The following is a 20,346-nucleotide window of genomic DNA, read 5'->3' as shown; positions in this document are numbered from 1 at the left end:
ATGAAGACATAAAATTTTAAAGGGTAAAAGAAATATAAGTGAATAAAGCTTTAACATTTTCTTCCTGAGCCCAATAACTATCTTTTACACCCTGGGCAAGGTAAGTACGTGCTCCTCCACCCAGAAATCTAAACCAGGGACAGGTCATACTTTGCTGATGCCTGCAGGAAGCCAGCACTGTCCAATAAAAATATAATGCAAGCCACATGTAACTTTACGTTTTCTAGTAGTCACATTAAAAAGGGGAAAATTTTTGAAATAGGTAAAATTAATTTCAACAATATTTTATATACACCAATATATAAAAATATTCTGTCCAACATGTAATCAATATTAAAAATTACTGACATATTTTACACTACTTTTTCTACAAAGTTTTCAAAACCCAGTGTATATTTTACATGTGCAGGACATCTCAACGAATAAGCCAAATTTTTGATGGCTAAAGTGAAATGTGGTCCTACCCAAACAATAAAACTGTGTTTAATAGGAAAATACTTTTTACTTGTTCAGTTTAAAATTTTAATTTTAGTTAATCAAGATTAAATAAAACGTAAAATTAATGTTCTTAGTCAAGCTACATTTCAAGTGCCTGATGTCATATGTGGCTATGGGCTACAGTACTAGACAGCACACTTCTAAACTGTATGCACTGTGCGGATTGAAGAAATTATAATAAGCCTATAATGTAGCTGGTTGTTCAACAGTACCAACAATATGCTGTATATGTGTGTGTAAGCATTCAGAAAAATAATAAAAAGTTAAGAGGCATCAAAGTGTGGTCTCATCCTCAAGACGTATTAGTTGGCTTTCTTGGCTAGGACATCATGGTGTTTGTTTGCTAAAATGAAGAACTATAGCCACACCATACTAAGTATATTTGCAACCATAAAGCTACTCTGACCCAAGCTATTAATTTCTCAAGTGACTAACATCTGAAACTATGATGAAATAGGTTTTGATTCACTGAAATAAATATTAGAAATTATTTGATATTTTTAAAATAACAAAATAAATGGATGGGTTTTTTTAGTCTAAAGTTGTCTGTCCAATTTCCCACTTATAATTATAAATAGGTTATAGGTTAAAGGCAACTTAAAAATACCCATTCAATTTATCTAATAAATATGAAGATATGTTGTTAGTTTATCTGTGATATAATTATATAGCATTCTTTTTCCAAAGAAATAGAATGTACGTGGGTATATATTACTAATATTAACAGAACTCTAAAAGGAAATATTCACCCCTAAATGAATTAATTCTACTAATCCCACAACTCACTGTTCCCATTAGTCCATGTTATTGTCCCACTTTTGTGCACATATATAATTCCTACAAAATTATAACTAAATGTGAATATAACTTGGTATTTGGCTTTTTTCACTTATATTATAAGTATTCTTCCATGTTGTTGCGTGCTTTTCACATATAGTATTTACTGAAACATTCTCTGGTTAAAATTTGATTGTTTCCAATTCTTTACTATTATTAGTAATACTATCAAAAGAACTAATGAATTAACAGATATAAAAAACAGGCTTTGTTATCAGTTTTGTAACATAATCTAGATAGTTTTGCATATTCTATGCTATCACAAAAACAAAGGTCAAGAAACACTGCTGCAGAGACAGGGTTGTTATCCACATCAGAAAACCAACAATGATTGTCTGTGAGTGAAACGTCTTTTAAAAAGCTCATTATACCACGGTTGCCTTCCATGTTTGTATCTTTAAATACATCCTTCAGATTAACAACTAAGTATTAAATGTATATAATAATTACAAAACAAACATACTCCTCAAATTATGTGTAAACTGATTATAGTTAAGTGCTATGAATCCAAAAAGAAGGACTCTTTACCTTTCCTTGTAAATCTGAATTGTATACTTCTTTCCTTAAAATAAATCATTTATTGAAGCTTCGGTTAAGGATCATTCAATTCCATGAAGTTAATATCCACTGAAATTCTATGATTTTAGTACTGTCATCAAGTTAATTACTAAAACAGTTTTCAGTGAGGTTAACTCGCACTGTCCTATGGTTTGTTTTTTGCATCTTTGAAGACTGAATATAAGAGAACATAAAGTTATTCAGGCCCAGAAAGAGGTTTTGAATATTTTTTATTTTATTTTAGAAAGAGAGAGCGCGCACAAGTAGGGGAGAAGGGCAGAGAGAGAGCATCACAAGCAGGCTTCACACTCACATGGAGCACGATGCGGGGCTAGATCCCACGCCCCTGGGATTACGACCTGAGCTGAAATCAAGAGTCAGATGCTCAACTGACTGAGCCACCCAGACACCCCCAGAAAGAGAAAGAATTCAAGAGGCTTGCAAGTAGCATATATTTATAGCCAACATATATACGTGCATATAATTTAACTTTAGGACCATTCATTTCCCCCAACAATGGTTTTGATGACATGTATCTTGACTTTCACTATCTTTCTCTCCACCTGGCATATTTTTCTCGCTAAGGTTCAAGACAAAGTTGAGAACTCTCCTGTGAGCATCTCTAATAACAGGGCCATATACATCACTCTGAGGTCACAGAATCTACTTATTACCATATTCAAAACCTTGTGAGATTCAAGTACTTTAGAAATGTTACTTGACTGTTTTAGCACCCAGACTTGGAATAAAATCCAGGAATAGTGGTCAGAAAGTGAACTGTCTACTGTCCCTTTCAATACCTAAGTAATAGTCTCTCATACTGCTGTGAATAATAGGCCTGATTGTAGTTCTGGATGATAAATGGTTAAATGTTCTTAGATAACAGGAAAACTGGCATTAAAAATAATAATTATTATAAAAGAAATGACGCTTTTAAAAATATTCCAGGGTTAAAGGAGCACTGCAAGAACTTGAGGGACTTCCTCCCTAACCCCACTCCAAATACATACCAATGATACGATTTAAAAAGAGAAAACTACCAACACATAGCCATGATAAAACCTAGTTAAGTATCTCTGTACACAAAAACAAATGGAAACTTGTAGCCCCAATTAGAGCTTAAGGTATAGTCCCACCGGACTCCATACCTACAAGTAGGCAGTACATGAGAAAATGGACTCTCAAAGAGTAATGAGGACTAAACATACTCTACAAAAGGCCTGGGATCAGAGCCAGGCTCAATGCTTGAGACCAAGAGTTGCAGTGGACTCTACCACCTGTGGGGGGACAAAGGTAAAAAGTGAAAAGGCGACTACCTGAGGCTACGACTTATAAAATATCACGTATCCTAGATGGTAAGACACCATGGTTTCAGCCCCGCAGCGGAGACCAGGGCAAGCGATCCGCAGGGCTGGTAGCTGGATCTGCAGTGGCCCTAATATAGCCTCAGGAGGGAGCCCTAAGCTGCCTATAGGAGTAAAAGCCACAGCGAAGCCCCTAGGGAGGGCTGCATAGAAAGGAGAAACTCCCACTCAAGATGAACTTAAAAACTAAAATACTATTGAAAGAAAAATAACATTTTAATCATGAAAGAGAAACTACTTCCTTCAAGTTGAACTACCTATGTGTAGTTCTTTATAATAATCTCCAAGTCTAAAAGATTTTTGTATCACAATGATAGGAAGTCTGAAGTAGACACACAACCCGCACAACTGCACACACGGGTCCTGCTTTAGGACTCTGTAACAACGTCCTGGTAAAATTTTAGTTAAATTAATCTTGTGGTCCATATTATCAAGGCTGGCATTCCCCAAATCATATCATGTTTTCAACTTTTAGAAATTTTCTGTTGCTGACTTTGATGAGCCCAGCAAATCATTTATAGTCATCTCAAATCATGCTGGATGTAATTCCAAGAGAACATAACTATGGTGGCTTAGGTCTTCTCTAGGGTGGATGTGGTACATATCTAAAGACCATGAAAACAAGAAGACCCCAAGGTTGCCTGTATATTTTCTTTGTAATAGCTTTATTGAGGTATAATTGACATACAAAGAATTGTGTGTATGTGTTTTTTTAAGTAACCCTACGATTGTAGAGAGAATCAACAAATAACTATTTTCCTTGTGCATTTTATTTTAAGGCATTTCAGAGCAATAATTTAGAGGGAATATATATTCAGGGGAGCTCCAAAGGAAAAATGCAAATGAAGCTGAAATTAGATATAAGAATTATGATTTTGGCTTTACATAACAACATTTCCACTGAGTACTATTATCTAAAAACTTAACAGGTTGTTTCATAACCCCACTGTTAGACATAAATAAAACAGGGTGGGTGACCATCTGTTGGGAGACCTATAGAAGAGAGTCCTATATGAGGAAATAGGTTAGATACTGGTGAGATCTCTTCCAACTTCAGGATTCTATTATTGGTTTTTTCATTTTTGTTTTTGTTGGTTTTTTTTCACTCAACATAGAATTCTTAACATCTCTGACCTCAGTGTAATTTCCTTCTTGTACCAAGATTATCTAAAACAACAATAGCTAGATATGAGAATCATCAACATTAAGATCTACTTCTTTTCCTCAACTGTGTATGAAATTACAAAAGGTAAAGTCAAAAAGATCAGCAATTAATTATGCAGTCTAAAGGAAAGCAATACTTATTAGGAACTATGTAGAGGAGGCAGAGGCATCTAGTAAAACAGGGTTACTTGGAATCTCTGATTGATATTTAAAGAGCCAAAATACTGGCAAACGAACAGAGGTGCATCTAGAAATCTCCTTTGAAAACCGTTTAATAAAAAGACAAAATAACCAAAATAGATGCCAGTAGAGAATACAGTGACTGTTTCATAGCTAGCAACATATTTGATGGATGAGTTTCAACATAAATAGAAAGAATGAGCAAAGGTTAAAATTACAGAACACTGGTGAATTCCTGGTTAAAGCAACATTGAAGACAATCCATTAAGTTAATAATACTTGAAGAATTATCAAACAGGCAAATCAGCAAAAGTAAATAACCAATTTGAATTAGATTGATTACTTTAAAACACCCTTATTAGTAGGCAGGCCTCTATGCATGGACGTTCAGAACCCACTGTCCTTAGAAAAGCAGCATTGACTATACTGATAGCCTTTACAGGCCAAAGAAAAGAATGGAAAAATGTACAGATAACTAACTAGGAAAATGAGATTTAGCACAACTTAATCTAAAAACAAAATAAAGCAACAAAAACTATGCTCAGTTAAAATGCAAAAAAAAAAAAAAAAAAGAAAAGAAAAGAAAAGAAAGAAAGAAAAAAGGAAAACTACAAACTATATCCTGACAAAATGGAAGTAGTAATTAGCGATTTTATCCAAAAATATTTAAATCTATCTCTACAACACAGAAATGCTAATTCTCTAAACCTGCGCTTTCCAAAGTGGTAGCCATTAGCCACATTTGAGCACTTAAAACATGCTGTTACAATGCAGAAACCAAATTTATAATTTTATTTGATTAATTTACATTTAAATTTAAAATGTATTTGATTCAGTTACTGGAAAGCTTTTAAGGATGCTTGGAAAAATGAGTACATGAATCTACTTGTTAGCTGTACATTTTATGAAACCTCATGCAGATCAAGTATTTTCTATCAAAATTTAGTATCTGAAGTATAATAGAAGTATAAATGTAAAATACATACCAGATTTTGAAGACAGTAAAAAGCCACAATGTGAACTATCTCATTAATGATCATTTAAAATGTGATTACATGTTAAAATATTTTTGATACACTGGATTAAGATACTATTAAAATTATTTTAATGTTTCTTTTTCACTTAAAAAAATTTTTTTAATGTTTTTTCTTTTAGAGAGAGACAGAGTGCAAGCAGGGGAGGGGCAGAGAGAGAGGGAGACACAGAATCCAAAGCAGGCTCCAGGCTCTGAGCTGTCAGCATGGAGCCTGACGCAGGATTAAAACCCACGAACCACGAGATCATGACCAGAGCTGAAGTCGGACGCTTAACCGACTGAGGCACCCAGGCACCCCCTTGTTTACTTTTTAAATGTAGCTTTCAGAAAATATAAAATTCCATATGTGGCTTATATTATATATCTATTGCACAGTGCTGCTCTAAGGGATCAGTGGCTTGAAAAAGTGTCAAATGCCAAAAATTTGAAATATAGGTCAGGATTTTTAAGTAAAATATTACCTATCTCCCAATGTCACAAATATTACTTTAGGCTACTCAGAATTTTTTTTTTTTAATTTTTTTAAACGTTTATTTGTTTTTGAGACAGAGAGAGACAGAGCATGAACGTGGGAGGGTCAGAGAGAGAGGGAGACACAGAATGTGAAACAGGCTACAGGCTCTGAGCTGCCAGCACAGAGCCCGACGCGGGGCTCGAACTCACGGACCACGAGATCATGACCTGAGCCAAAGTCAGATGCTTAACCGACTGAGCCACCCAGGCACTCCTACTCAGAATTTTTATATTTATATATCCAAAGTTATTTGTATTCCCTTCACACAGAGGATTGGTACAAATTCTTTGTGTTACTGCAAACCATGGCAATGTTTAATGGTTATTCCATGATTAAGAATGAGTAAGTAACCAAGTATCTGAAGGACACGAATTCATCAAAGACTTACTGATTCCTTTAATATTCAGATTTTCACACTGATACAATAAATAATGCTTTTGCATCTATGAGAGCTAAATAAGGATCTTTAGTACAGCAAAGATTTTAGTAAGGCGAATGTTACACATCTATTATACGTACGTATGTGTGTGCATATCTGCATACACACACACACACACACACACACACACACACACACACACACACACAGGCTTACAAATTTTCCCCTGGAAGAAAAACATGAGAGCTATGTGCCTTTACAGTGCTTTTCCAATCTTTCTTATTTCATGGCATTTCACAGAAAATTGTATTTGTAAAGACACATTGGAGTAAACTGTTAAGGCCACCCAAGGGAAAACACCATTATCTAAGCACAGTTGCTTGTAGCACACCAGTTGGGAAGCTTGATTTTAAAGGTTCACCCAAAACACTGCAAAAATCTCTGACCCATGTTTTATTTTCACCTGACTCAAATTTTTTTTTTTTTAATTTTTTTTTTCAACGTTTTTTTATTTATTTTTGGACAGAGAGAGACAGAGCATGAACGGGGGAGGGGCAGAGAGAGAGGGAGACACAGAATCGGAAACAGGCTCCAGGCTCTGAGCCATCAGCCCAGAGCCTGACGCGGGGCTCGAACTCACGGACCGCGAGATCGTGACCTGGCTGAAGTCGGACGCTTAACCGACTGCGCCACCCAAGCGCCCCTCACCTGACTCAAATTTTATTTTTACTTATGCCTACGGTTGTGAAAACACAACCCCTCGACATTTTTACTGACAATATCCAAAGAAGGCCACAAGATGGAGATATTATGCCATCACCATTTTTATTTGTAATTTATGCATTTTTCCACATTCCCCCCCCCGCCCCCCGCCATGTATTTCCTACTTTTTTCACCTCAGTGGTATTGCCAGCTATTGTCCCTATCCCTAACACTCTGATTCCTCTGCCACTCTGCTGTAACAAGCTTTGTTATAGAAGTATTATATGAGTATTATATGAATACTTTTCTTAATACTAAAAGCAGGCGAATTATTTTCTTCTAGCTCTATTTTTCTACCTCTCTAAAATTAAGGCAATCTTTATATATTTTTCTCCTGTAGGTGAAAATCTTTTAAAAATTTGCTACCCACAAAGTAATAAGCATTCTAAAAGTCATTTACTAGAATACATTGTTACTTTGTAAGGCTATATAGATTTACTTCATGTAGATATTGCTCCAAACTTCTCTGGAACACTTCTTTGAGAACAGTCCTTAAATCAGTTTATGAATCTTACATTAAATTTATATTCAGATCTTTTTATCAGTCCAAACTGTATTTAGCCAAGCTTGCTAACCCAATTTAGTCACTGAACTTAGCTCCAAATGACTATTAGGTATAGCTAAAAATCAAATCCATCTTAAAAACTTACTACTAATGAGAATAATCTGCCAAATATGCTGCAGGCTTTGAAGGTGATTCAAAATAAGTGGTTTCAACAATAGTTTGAGAGATGGCAGCATTACTGAAGACCTCTGACACTTCCCACAACTAATTTAAGATCAATCTAATTTACTCTAAGTTAAACCTCATATGCTACTTCTAAAGGCATGATATAAAAAGTCACACATTAATTCTGTGAACTACTACAGATCTTACACAGCATGGCAGTCATTTAAATGTCTAAGCTAAAATGCTTTAAACACAAGAAGTCTATTTCCCATCATAAATTAAAGATCCATTAAAAAATACCGTAAGATATGATATAATCTCTACAAGTAAAATCACAATTTCCAGCTACATTATACGTACATGTTATCTTTCTCAAATCGAATTGAGAAACCAACTATTAACCAAAACACCACTTAAAGTCAGAAAAGAACCTAAATACTAATTTTTTATCTGCTAACTAAAAGTGTGGTCATATAAGATTTGCAATATTTTTTAATTACAAAAAGTCAGAGGCTTCCTGGTAATGTATAAATGTATAATGTATAAATGGTCATGGGATAGTATCCTTACCTTGATCCATTTTAATGTGGCATGAATAAAGTCTTTAAAAATTGACTGGAAATAAGAAGTCTCTACCTTCCTTCGTAGGCATGTAGATGTACCCTATGATTTCCCTATGATCTCTTTGGACCTTCCCAGTAAATGACAATGATCTTTCTGGTCTTAACTTGTTTTGACTACTGCTCATTATACATGCCACAGTAAAGACTCAGTAAAGTAGCTTTTTAAAATTATTGTGACTTTAATAATCAGGAGTTGTGTGTGTTCCGGAATTTGTTTAACTAAGGAAATTATTCCCTCTTAGAATTTAGTGTTTGCGCTCAGCAGCATTTTAATATTGCTTCTTTTCCATTTTAATATTGCTGTTTACACTATGATACCCTTTATTTAATTCTTAACCTCAGACTCTTATCCTCAACAATTACTCTTTACCTTTAACAATTCAAATTCTATTAGCTGACTGTGTAGCTACACAGAACTTTATGCTGACTGCCTCACTGGCACTAAAATGGGTGTCTAATAATGAAACACATATTCTCTCTAACCAGAAATGTAGAATGTGGCATACCCTTGCTTTTGCAACATGCCCCAATACAAATGAGATTGCAGTTCATGGATGATATTAAGCAGAAACACCTACTAAATGAATTGTTGAATCCTAACCTTACTTACCTTTTTTAAATGTTTTTATTTACTTTTGAGAGACAGAGAGAGACAGAGCATGAGTGGGGGACGGGCAGAGAAAGAGGGAAACAGAATCTCAAGCAGGCTCCAACCTCTGAGCTGTCAGCACAAAACCCAACGTGGGGCTGAAACTCACAAACCACAAGATCATGACCTGAGCCTAAGTTGGACACTTAACCAACTGAGCCACCCAGGCTCCCCTCTACCTAATTTAATGTTAACAAGGATTTTAATGAGATCCAAATTCTAGATTAAGTTTCTAATTAAGTCCTAATGACACTCTTCAAAATTTCAGTAAATATAAGTTAGAAATCCAAACATTTAGCTCTTAAAACAGAATACTATGATGTTACTTAAAACACAGTAATCATTTCAGCTGGGCTTGAGACACGAAGACTTCAGGGAGACCCTTACCAACCACAGGGATAAAAGAGTTAAAAAAGAATCAGTCAGAAGTGGAAAACTGCAATAACTGAGACTGGAAAAAGGCTTGATGTGATGAACACAAGGCCGGGAGAAGCAAAAGAATGAATAAATGATATAGAAGACAGAGAAATGGAAAATAATGAAGCTAAACAAAAGAGAGAAAGAATAATTATGGAACACAAGAATAGGCTTAGGGAACTCAGTGACTCCACCAAATGTAATAATATTCATATCACAGGAGTGCCAGAAGAAGAGAGATAAAAGGGGGCAGAAAATTTGAGGAAAAAATAGCTGAAAACTTCCTTAGTCTGGGGAAGGAAACACACACATCCAGGAGGCACAGAGAACTCCCATCAAAATCAACAAAAGCTGGCCAACACCAAGACCTATTATAATTAAATTTGCAAAATATATGGGATGCTCATGCTGAGTGCAAGTGTCCAACTCTTGATTTCAGCTCAGGTTATGGTCTCACAGATTCGTGAGTCTGAGCCCCACATCGGGCTCTGCACTTAAAGTGGGGGGCCTGCTTGGGATCCTCTCTCTTTCTTCTCTCTGCCCCTCCCTCACTCTCTCTCTCTCTCAAAAATAAACTTATTTTAATTTGCAAAATATAGTGATAAAGAAAAATTTTTATAAAGAAAATATCTTAAAAGCAGCATGACAAAATAAGTCCCTAACTTACAAGAGAAACCCATAAGCCTAACTGGAGATTTCTCAACCAAAACTTGGCAAGCCAGAAGGGGGTGGCATGATATATTCAAAGCACTGAATGGGAAAAGTCTGTAGCCAAGAACATTCAGAATAGAAGGAGAGATAAAGATTTTCCCAGATACACAAAATCTGAAGGAAATCATGACCACTAAACCAGCCCTGCAAGAAATATTAAAGGGGACTGTCTGAGTGGAAAGACCAAAGGGGACTGTCTGAAAGGAAAGGCCAGAAGTGACAAAGACAAGAAAGGAACAGAGAAAATCTCCATAAACAATGACAAAACAAGTAATAAAATGGCATTAAATACATATTTATCAATAACTACTCTGAATGCAAATGGACTAAATGCCTCAATCAAAAGACAGAGTATCAGAATGGATTAAAAAAAACAAAAACAAAAAATAAAAAAACCAAGACCCAGCTACATGCTGCCTACAACAGGTTCATTTTAGACATAAAGACGCCTGCAGATTGAAAGTGAGGGGAAGGAAAAACATTTACCATGCAAATGGATGTAAAAAAAAAAAAAAAAATCCAGAGTAGCAATACTAATATCAGACAAACTAGATTCTAAAACAAAGACTATAACAAGAGTTATAAGAACTGTATATAAGAACTGTACCATGATAAAGGGGACAATCCAACAAAAAGATATAACAATTGTAAATATTTATGCATCCAATATGGAAGCCCCCAAATACATAAAACAATAACATATGTAATGGAAATAGATAATAAATAATAGATAATAATACAATAATGGTAGAGGACTTTAATACTCCACTTACATCAATGGACAGACAATCTAAACAGAAAATCAACAAGGAAACAATGGCTTTGAATGACACACTACACCAGATGGACTTAACAGATATATTCAGAACATTCCTCCCTAAAACAGCAGAACACATATTCTTTTCAAGTGTAGATGGGATGTGTAGATCACATACTAGGTCACAAATTAAACCTCAACAAGTACAAAAAAGATGGAGATCATACCATGCATATTTTCTGACCACAACACTATGAAACTTGAGAACAATCACAAGAAAAAATTTGGAAAGACCACAAATACATGGAGGTTAAACAACATACTATTAAATAATGAATGGGTCAACCAGAAAATCAAAGAAGAAATTTAAAAAATACATGGAAACAAATGAAAACAGAAACACAACAGTCCAAAATCTTTGGGATGCAGCAAAAGAGGTCTGAAGAGGGAAGTATATAGCAATACAGATAAAAAGCTAATAAACAGTCTAGCTTTATACCTAAAGGAGCTAGAAAAAGAACAACAAACGATGCCTAAAACCAGCAGAAGGAAGGAAATAATAAAGATTATGGCAGAAATAAATGATATAGAAACTAAAAAAAATAATAATAAAATAAAATAAATAAAATGATAGGCCAGATCAATGAAACCAGGAAGTTGTTCTTTAAAAAAAATTAACTGATAAATCCCCAGCCACACTTACCAAAAAGAAAAGAGAAACGACCTAAGTAAATAAAATCACAATGAGGAGAAATAACAACCAACACCACAGAAATACAAACAATTATAAGAGAGTATTATGAAAATCTATATGCCAACAAACTAGACAACCTGGAAGAAATAGATAAATTCCGAGAAACATATAAAGTACCAAAACTGAAACAGGAAGAAACACATAGAAACGTGAACAGGTCAATAACCAGCAAAGAAATTGAATCGGTAATCAAAAATCTCCCAATAAACAAAAGTCCAGGGCTAGATGGCTTCACAGGCAAATTTTACCAAATGTTTAAAGAGTTAATACTTACTCTCAAACTATTCCAAAAAACAGAAAAGGAAGGAAAACTTTCAAATTCATTCTGAGGCCAGCATTGCCCTTATATGAAAACCAGACAAAGACTCCACTAAAAAAAGAAAACTACAGGGGCACCTGGGTGGCTCAGTCAGTTGGGCGTCCAACTCCAGCTCAGGTCATGATCTCACAGTCTGTGAGTTCGAGCCCCGCGTTGGGTTCTGTGCTGACAGCCCAGAGCCTGGAGCCTGCTTCAGATTCTGTGTCTCCCTCTCTCTCTGACCCTCCCCTGCTCATGCTCTGTGTCTCTCTGTCTCAAAAATAAATAAAAACATTAAAAAAAAAATAAAACTATAGGCCAATATCCCTAATGAACATGGATACAGAAAATCTCAATAAAATACTAGCAAACTAAATCCAATAGCACATTAAAAGAATCATTTACCACAATCAAGTGGGATTTATTCCTAGGCTGCAAGTGTGGTTCAATATTTGCAAATTAACCCATGTGATATACCACATTAATAAAAGAAAGGATAAGAACCATATGATCCTTTCAGTATATGCAGAAAAAGCACTGGACAAAGTACATCTATTCATGATAAAAACCTTCAACAAAGTAGGTTAGAGGGAACATACTTCAACATCATAAAGGTCATATACAAAAAACCCACAGCTAATACTATCCTCAGTGGAGAAAAACAGAGTTTTCTCTCTATGGTCAGGAACAAGACAAGGATGTCCCCTCCACCAGGGTTATTTAACAAAGTATTGGGGGGGGCGCCTGTGTGGCTCAGTTGGTTAAGCGTCCCACTTCGGCTCAGGTCATGATCTCACAGTCCGTGAGTCTGAGCCCTGCGTCAGGCTCTGTGCTGACAGCTCAGAGCCTGGAGCCTGCTTCGGATTCTGTGTCTCCCTCTCTCTCTGACCCTCCCCTGCTCATGCTCTGTCTCTCTCTGTCTCAAAAATAAATAAACATTAAAAAAAAAACACGAAGTATTGGAAATCCTAGTCATAGCAATCAGACAACAAAAAAGAAATAAAGGCATCTAAATCGGTAAGGAAGAAGTAAAAGTTCCACCATTTGCAGATGATATGACTATATAGAAAACCCGAAAGCCTCCACCAAAAAATAGCTAGAACTGATACATGAATTCAGTAAAGTCTCAGGATATGAAAATCAATGCACAGAAATATGTTGCATTTCTATAGACCAATAATGAAGCAGCAGAAAGAAAAACCAAGAAATCAGTCCAATTCACAACTGCACCAAAACCCATAAGATACCTAGGAATATATCTAACCCAAGAGGTGAAAGACTCTTAAAACAATAAAATACTGTTGAAAGAAACTGAAAAAGACACAAAGAAATGGAGACATTCCATGCCCATGGAGTGGAAGAACAAATATTGTTAAAAAGCCTACACTACCCAAAGCTACCTACATATTTAATGCAATCCCTATCAAAATAACACCAGCATTTTTTCACAGAGCTAGGACAAACAATCCTAAAATTTGTATGAGACCACAAAAGACCCCGAATAGCCAAAGCAATCCTGAAGAAGAAAAGCAAAGCTAGAGACATCACAATTCTGGACTTTGTGTCATATTACAAAGCTGTAGTGACCAAGACAATATGGTACTGGCGCAAAAATAAACACATAGGTCAATGGAACAGAAAACCCAGGAATGAATCCACAACTATATGGGCAATTAATATGCAACAAAGCAGGAAAGAATATCCAATGGAAAAAAGACAGTCTCTTCAACAAATGGTGTTGGGAAAACTGGACAGCAACATGCAAAAGAATGAAACTAAACTACTTTCTTGCACCATACACAAAAATAAATTAAAAACGGATTCAAGACCCAAATGTAAGACCCATTAAAAATCCTAGAGGAGAATACAGGCAGTAACCTCTTTGACATTGGCTGTAGCAACTTCTTACTAGATATGTCTCTTGAGACAAGTGAAATAAAAGCAAAAATAAACCATTAGGACTTTATAAAAATGAAAAGCTTCTGTACAACTAAAGAATTTATCAACAAAACTAAAAGGCAACCTATAGAAGAAGATATTTGCAAATGACATATTAGGTTAAGGATTAGTATCCAAAATATATAAAGAACTTATCAAACTCAACCCCCCCAAAAACCCAAATAATCCAATTAAAAAACGGGCAGAAGACATGAAAAGACATTTTTCCAAAGAAGACATCCAGATGGCCAACAGGCACATGTAAAGATGCTCAACATCACTCATCATCAGGGAAATACAAATCAAAACCACAATGAGATACCACCTCACACCTGTCAGAACGGCTAACATTAACAACTCAGACAACAGACATTGGCGAGGATGCGGAGAAAGAGGATCTCTTTTGTACTGCTGGTGGGAATGCAAACTGGTGTAGCCACTGTAGAAAAACAGTATGGAAGGTCCTCAAAAAGTTAAAAATAGAACTACCCTATGATCCAGCAACTGCACTACTAGGTATTTACCCAAAGAATACAAAAATACTAATTCAAAAGGATACTTGCACCCAGATGCTCATAGCAGCATTATATATAATAGCCAAATTGTGGAAAGAGCCCAAATGTCTATGACTGATGAATGGATAAAGATGTGAGATACACACACACACACACACACACACACACACACAAACGGAATATTACTCAGCCATAAAAAAGGATGAAATCTTGTCATTTGCAACAACATGGATGGAGCTACAGAGTATTATGCCAAGTGAAGTAAGTCAGTGAAAGACAAATACCAGATCATTTCACCCGTATGTGGACTTTAAGAAACAAAGCAAATGGTCATAGTGGGGGGGAGGGGAAGAGAAAGAGAGAAAGCAGGAAACAGACTCTTAACTATAGAGAACAAAGTGATGGTTACAGAAGGAAGGTGAGTAGAGGGATGGTTTAAACAGGTGATGGGGATTAAGGAGCACACTTGTGATAAACACCGGGTGTTGTGAAGTGTTGAATCACTAAACTGTACATCTGAAATTAATATTACGCTGTATGTTAACTAGCTGGAATTTAAATAAAAACTTAAAACACAGGAATCATTTCTCACACTCATTAATATAGAACTCACTTTCACAAGTGTTTTGATGAAAATAAAAAAAGGTTTTTAAAAACATTTATAACTACAGTTTCACTGTAAAATGGGCTATGGTACTGCTTCCAATCAAAAGTTTCTCTTTTCACAACTCTTCTCCTTCCATCTCTGCACATTTCTATACAAGATAATATTTAAGTGTCTACTATGTACCTATCTATGAAGTAAATAAAGATACCATACCATTTGTCCTAAAAAATGAGGCAACTAACTGTCCAAGGTTATAAGTCAGAAACTGGCCTAGTCAAGTTCTAAAAGTCATCAGTCATTCCAATTACAGAGTTTAGAGAGTGACTGAGCCAACTATTTTAGAGCTGGTGGAAAAGGGGATAAAATGGATGCTACATTCAGTCTCTATCACCCCTGGCTTCTAATTGGCATATGGATATCACAAAAAACAATTTATATTGACTGTCTCCAATTCTTGCCCTTCTTTCTCTCCTAAACCCAATCTAACCAGGCTATTGATCTCACCACCACACCCAAACAGCTCCTGCTGAGGTAGCCAATGGTCTCCACACTGTCATATTCAACAGTCAATTCTCCGAACTAACCTTATTTTAATTACATCAGCATTGCTCCCACTTGATCATTTTCTCCTCTTTAAAATACTCTCTTTACTTGACTTGAAAGAGACCATCTTTTTCTTGGTTTGTCTCCTCCTTCACTGGCTGGTCCTTCTCCATCTCCTTTGCTGGTTCTCCCACCTCTCCCTGACTCAAAGTTTGGAACTTTTTCCTGGTAACTCCAGACTTACATAACCAACTGTCTATATGCCAGGTCCACTTGAATGTTTAAAAGACACCTTAAATTTAGCATGACCCAAGCCAAATTTCTGATTTTCCCCCAACCAGACCTGCTTCTATACCAGGCTTCTCCGTCTCAGTAGATAGCACCTGCAGTTAGACAAGTATTTTATTTAGTTACTGAGGCCAAAAGCTTTAGAATTATCCTCAACTTTTTCTTCTCATATCCCACATTCAAACAATCAGTAAAATTCTGTCAGCACTTTGTTCAAATTAAATCCAGAATGTGACCAGATTCATTCCTACATTCCATACCACAAAGTATCCCACTAAGAAACGACATATATACAAACGATCCTCAACGTGACAATCATTCTGAAATTTAAGTCAAATCATGTACGTCTTCTGTTCAACTCTCCAACATGGATCCTCAACCTACTTACAAGTAATAGCTAAAGTCCATGACTCTGATCTCATCTCCTATTACCGTCCCCCTGGTTCACCCTGCTCCAGCCACGCTGGCTGCCTTGCTATTCCTCAAACATCATGCATGCTCTTGCTTCAAGGTCTTAGCATTTATGGCCTGCCTTTCTTGAATGTTCTTCCCCAACTTGTGAACATGACTCACTCCCTTCCTCCTTCAGAGGCCTTTTCTGACCTCCTGACATTTATATTTACTTGTTTGGCCGTTTACCATTAATTCCCCCCCCTCCTACTAAAAAGTAAGTTTCACGAAGCTAGGGGGGTTTGTTTTATATACTAGACTAGTGCTTAAAATTCAGCGGGCACCAAATAAATCTCTGCTGAATAGACAACAAAACTGATGAGTGTATACAGCCAGGTTGCAACTCTGAGTAACCTATCTACTTTGTCCTGGTCCCTCATGTCTGGCTAGTCACCAAAAGATCGATTGGCTCTGAAAATTACACATTCAGGACCGAAAAGAGGTTGCATTTGTCTCTACCAAACTTCTGGTCCCCTGAAAGTATTCCAAGAACGTTAAGATTCAATGTAATGTAAGGAACTTCTTCCAATCAGTGTCTCTGCTTGGGTAGAATAGAATTTCTTCTGTCATTCTTTCCAATTTCAACACAACTAGATAGAGAAACACAGATGAAAACAATTTTCAGGATCCTTCTTTTCAAATTCTACCTTCACATAGAATCTTCTTGATTATCTATGCTTCTTTATTTTCCCATCTTTGCCGATATAGTTAAGTGCTCTGGTTGTTCACACTGCCTAATTAACTCTGAAATTAAACTGCATGAAACTATAAATGAAAATTCTATGAGGGTTCACATGCAAGCTAGATTATATAATCTAAATTTTAAACTACTGCTACTAAATTTCTGTATTCTTTTAAAGGGGCTTAATTTTCCTTAAGTAACTGGAAAGCATCTTCAATAACTTTGGACAGGTTACATATAACAGGTTATATATAACCCTGTACGGAGTTTAACCAATCATGATAAATTCTAAAAAATATTCTTGATTTTTAAGGCATTCTTAAAAGTCTTCAGAGTTATATTTTCACCAATGATTTTTAAACATATTGTATGATCATTTACTCTGAAAATGAGGTATATTTTGTCTCCATAAGTAGGAACTGGCACCAAGTGAAGATAATGAATATAGACAGATATCACATAATTACTTGCATGTAAGAATCTGAAGTGTGAATGCTTACGCTTTGTAACTCTTACACAAATGAAATCGTTAAAATCACGGTGGCATGGCAAAATTTTATATTCCATTATATTTCATTTAAACGTAAATTTCCATTTAGTGTTAAGTTCAACAGGTCATACAAATTTATGATAACCTATAGGAGGAAAATGTACGTTTCATATCTAGTCGAAGTGTACCTGATGACAATTATTGGTAAACCTTTTTTTTTTTTTAACCCACGTAACTATTCACAGCATTTTTTGAAGGGTTCAGTCAGATCGTGTGAAATCCTGTCTTTCACCCCATAATCCTTAAATCAGTGAAATGTCATTTTATTTGACAGTAGGTTTCAGATAGAGATTGGATATACAAGCTCACTCACGACTCCCAAGGTAGGAGTAAAGATCAACAAACGGCCCTTACAAGTTAGTCTCAAGCTAAAAAAGAAAAGGAAGAGAAAAAGAAAGAAAACAATCCTGTGCTACTGGTTGGGCTTCTCTCTTCCTGTAGCACCCAAAGCGCCTCCAATGCCCAGAAAACTTAATAGCTCCCTCTAATCTAATTCCAGGACCAACACGGTGGAGGTTTCAAGATCCTCCAGGTTTCCAAATTGTGATACGCACCCCTATCCAACAGGCTAAAAAGTCCAAAGTACAGCGCAAGAAACACTTCTGCCACACGGACGCCAACCAAAATGCATTCCTAATCTTCCCGGAAAGGAAGAAGCAAGGCAGCAGCTAAAATAAAAAGTGTAACCGGGTAGGTGAAAATTTAGGGGAGACACGACTTTCTTTCCACATTCAGGGGCCAAGAAAGGAAAGGTGTCAAAGGTCTACTTACACCACTCTTCCTTCTTCCTCCAGCACAGCTGGGTGGAAGGATCCTCCGCAGAATGGCAGAGGAAAGAGAAGGTATCACCAGCCCAGGGGCACCGTCCAACCTGTCACTGAGACCGGAACTCAAGAGGAGCACGGCGAAGAGGAACTGGGGGAGGGGGACAAATCGTGCGGTCAGGGTTCCGAAGAGACCCCGGTGGGCCGAGCAGAGGAGGACAGCCAGAACCCAGGCTAACCAAGCCCTGGCCGCGGTGCCCGGCTCCCTCCGAGGAAAGCGGGTCAAAGCCCTCCCCGCCCCCTCCCTGCCGCCCCGACCTGCACGTTTCTTTCCTCGAGCGGCCAAAGGAAGCGCAGCATTTGGGCCGGCCGGCGGCCCCGCTTACCTGCTCCACTCCGAGGAATTGGTAGAAGTTGAGCTGCACCTCCTCCACCAAGTCAAATAACTCCAGGTCTCCACTCTCCCAGCCGTGTGCCGGCCCTACAGCCGCCAGCAGCAGCAGCAGCAGCAACAGTAGTGGCGGCGGCGGCGGCGGGAACCGCACAAGCCGACGCCGGCGGCGCCGAGGAAGCCGGGCCGGCCGGGAGCAGGTAGCCGTCATCGCGCTGGTCTCGGAAAGGTCACCCGCCTCAATGTGCCGTCGGCCGAGACCGGGGACGTGGCGGGCTCCACGGGCTGTGGGAACAGTGCCTGTCAGTCAGAAGCACGGGCAGCCGCACCGGAGAAGCCCGCCCGGCGGTCCGCCCCAGCGGCAGGGCAAAGCTGGGCGAGGCAGGGCGGCAGGAGCCTGCGGATTCAGCGGCGGGAGGGCGGGCGGGGCCGCAGGAGGCTCTACCTTCCGCAGACCCTCACCCCTAGGCCTACAAACAGCTGTGAAGCCAACGCCGGGCGCCGTGGTTGCCGAGGAGGAGAGGCTTCCCCTCGCTTCAGCCAATCCCAGGCCTCGCTTCCGGTGACATCACGTCTCCTAGCAACCGCGGGTGGGTGGGCGGAGCCGGAAGTAGGGAAGCCGGGCGCCCCAGATCCGGGCCTGTGAGAAAAGCCTTTCTGTAGCTCGCGCTCACTGAGAAGCACACAGGTTAAAGCACATAGGCATCACGCGTGTACCTGGAACATACTAATTATAAATTTCCCACGAAACATCCACTTTTTTAGTCCCCCTCCCATACTGAAAACTAAGAACATATTTGAAGACTGATTTATTGATTATGGCCCCTGTTCCATGCATTTCATGATACCGCCAACATAAAGTTATAGAAGGGGCAGATCTAGTGCGTTGTCTAGATTGTTCTTTATGACAGAGGTAAACCAGAAATGGAATTCAGACCAACACAAAAACTACACTTCTAATGAAGATTTGCAGGCAAAATACCATAAAATAGGCAGATTGGTAGAATTAATAATGGGCAATCATGGTCTTAAGGGAAGTGCAGTTTATCTACTTAGTCCATTTCTAATTGGGGTTCCTTTCCCAACTGAGATGTTTTTAAACACAAAAAGGCTTAAAATCTCCTTTCTCTTTCCCACCAGTGTCTTTCCTTCTAGTCCTATGTTGCTTCTGTTCGCTATCTTTTAAATGCTTTTCCTCTACCACTATTGCTTTCTATTGCATGAAACCTTATTTTCTTCGGCATCTCACACTTCTCTTCCCTAACCCCCTACTCTTGTTGAGGAAGTAGAAGGGAACAAAAAAATGCTTGTATAACAGGATGCTTGCCCAGTTTTGAAAATTTTACACTACATTTTTCCCATCTTAGACCTGGCCAGTTAAGTTAAGCTCAATAGGGGAATGATAAAACTACTTGCACTCTTACAGTAAGAATATGTTTGATAAAGG

General features: G+C 37.7%; 1 protein-coding gene across 1 annotated transcript in view; it reads right to left on the bottom strand.

Annotated features, from left to right (window-relative positions):
- The window catches only part of DNAJC1 (DnaJ heat shock protein family (Hsp40) member C1), a 219,854-nt gene extending 200,438 nt beyond the window's left edge, over positions 1 to 19,416 (bottom strand). Inside the window, exon 1 of the mRNA XM_058681748.1 lies at positions 18,895 to 19,416. Within this exon, the coding sequence (XP_058537731.1) occupies positions 18,895 to 19,110 (216 nt within the window). The 5' untranslated portion in view covers positions 19,111 to 19,416. The remainder of the gene's footprint in view (positions 1 to 18,894) is intronic.
- Positions 19,417 to 20,346: the final 930 nt, after the last annotated feature.

This window comes from Neofelis nebulosa, chromosome 8 (assembly GCF_028018385.1).
Source record: "Neofelis nebulosa isolate mNeoNeb1 chromosome 8, mNeoNeb1.pri, whole genome shotgun sequence".
Classification (NCBI taxonomy): domain Eukaryota; kingdom Metazoa; phylum Chordata; class Mammalia; order Carnivora; family Felidae; genus Neofelis; species Neofelis nebulosa.
This window is presented reverse-complemented; position numbering and strand designations above follow the sequence as displayed.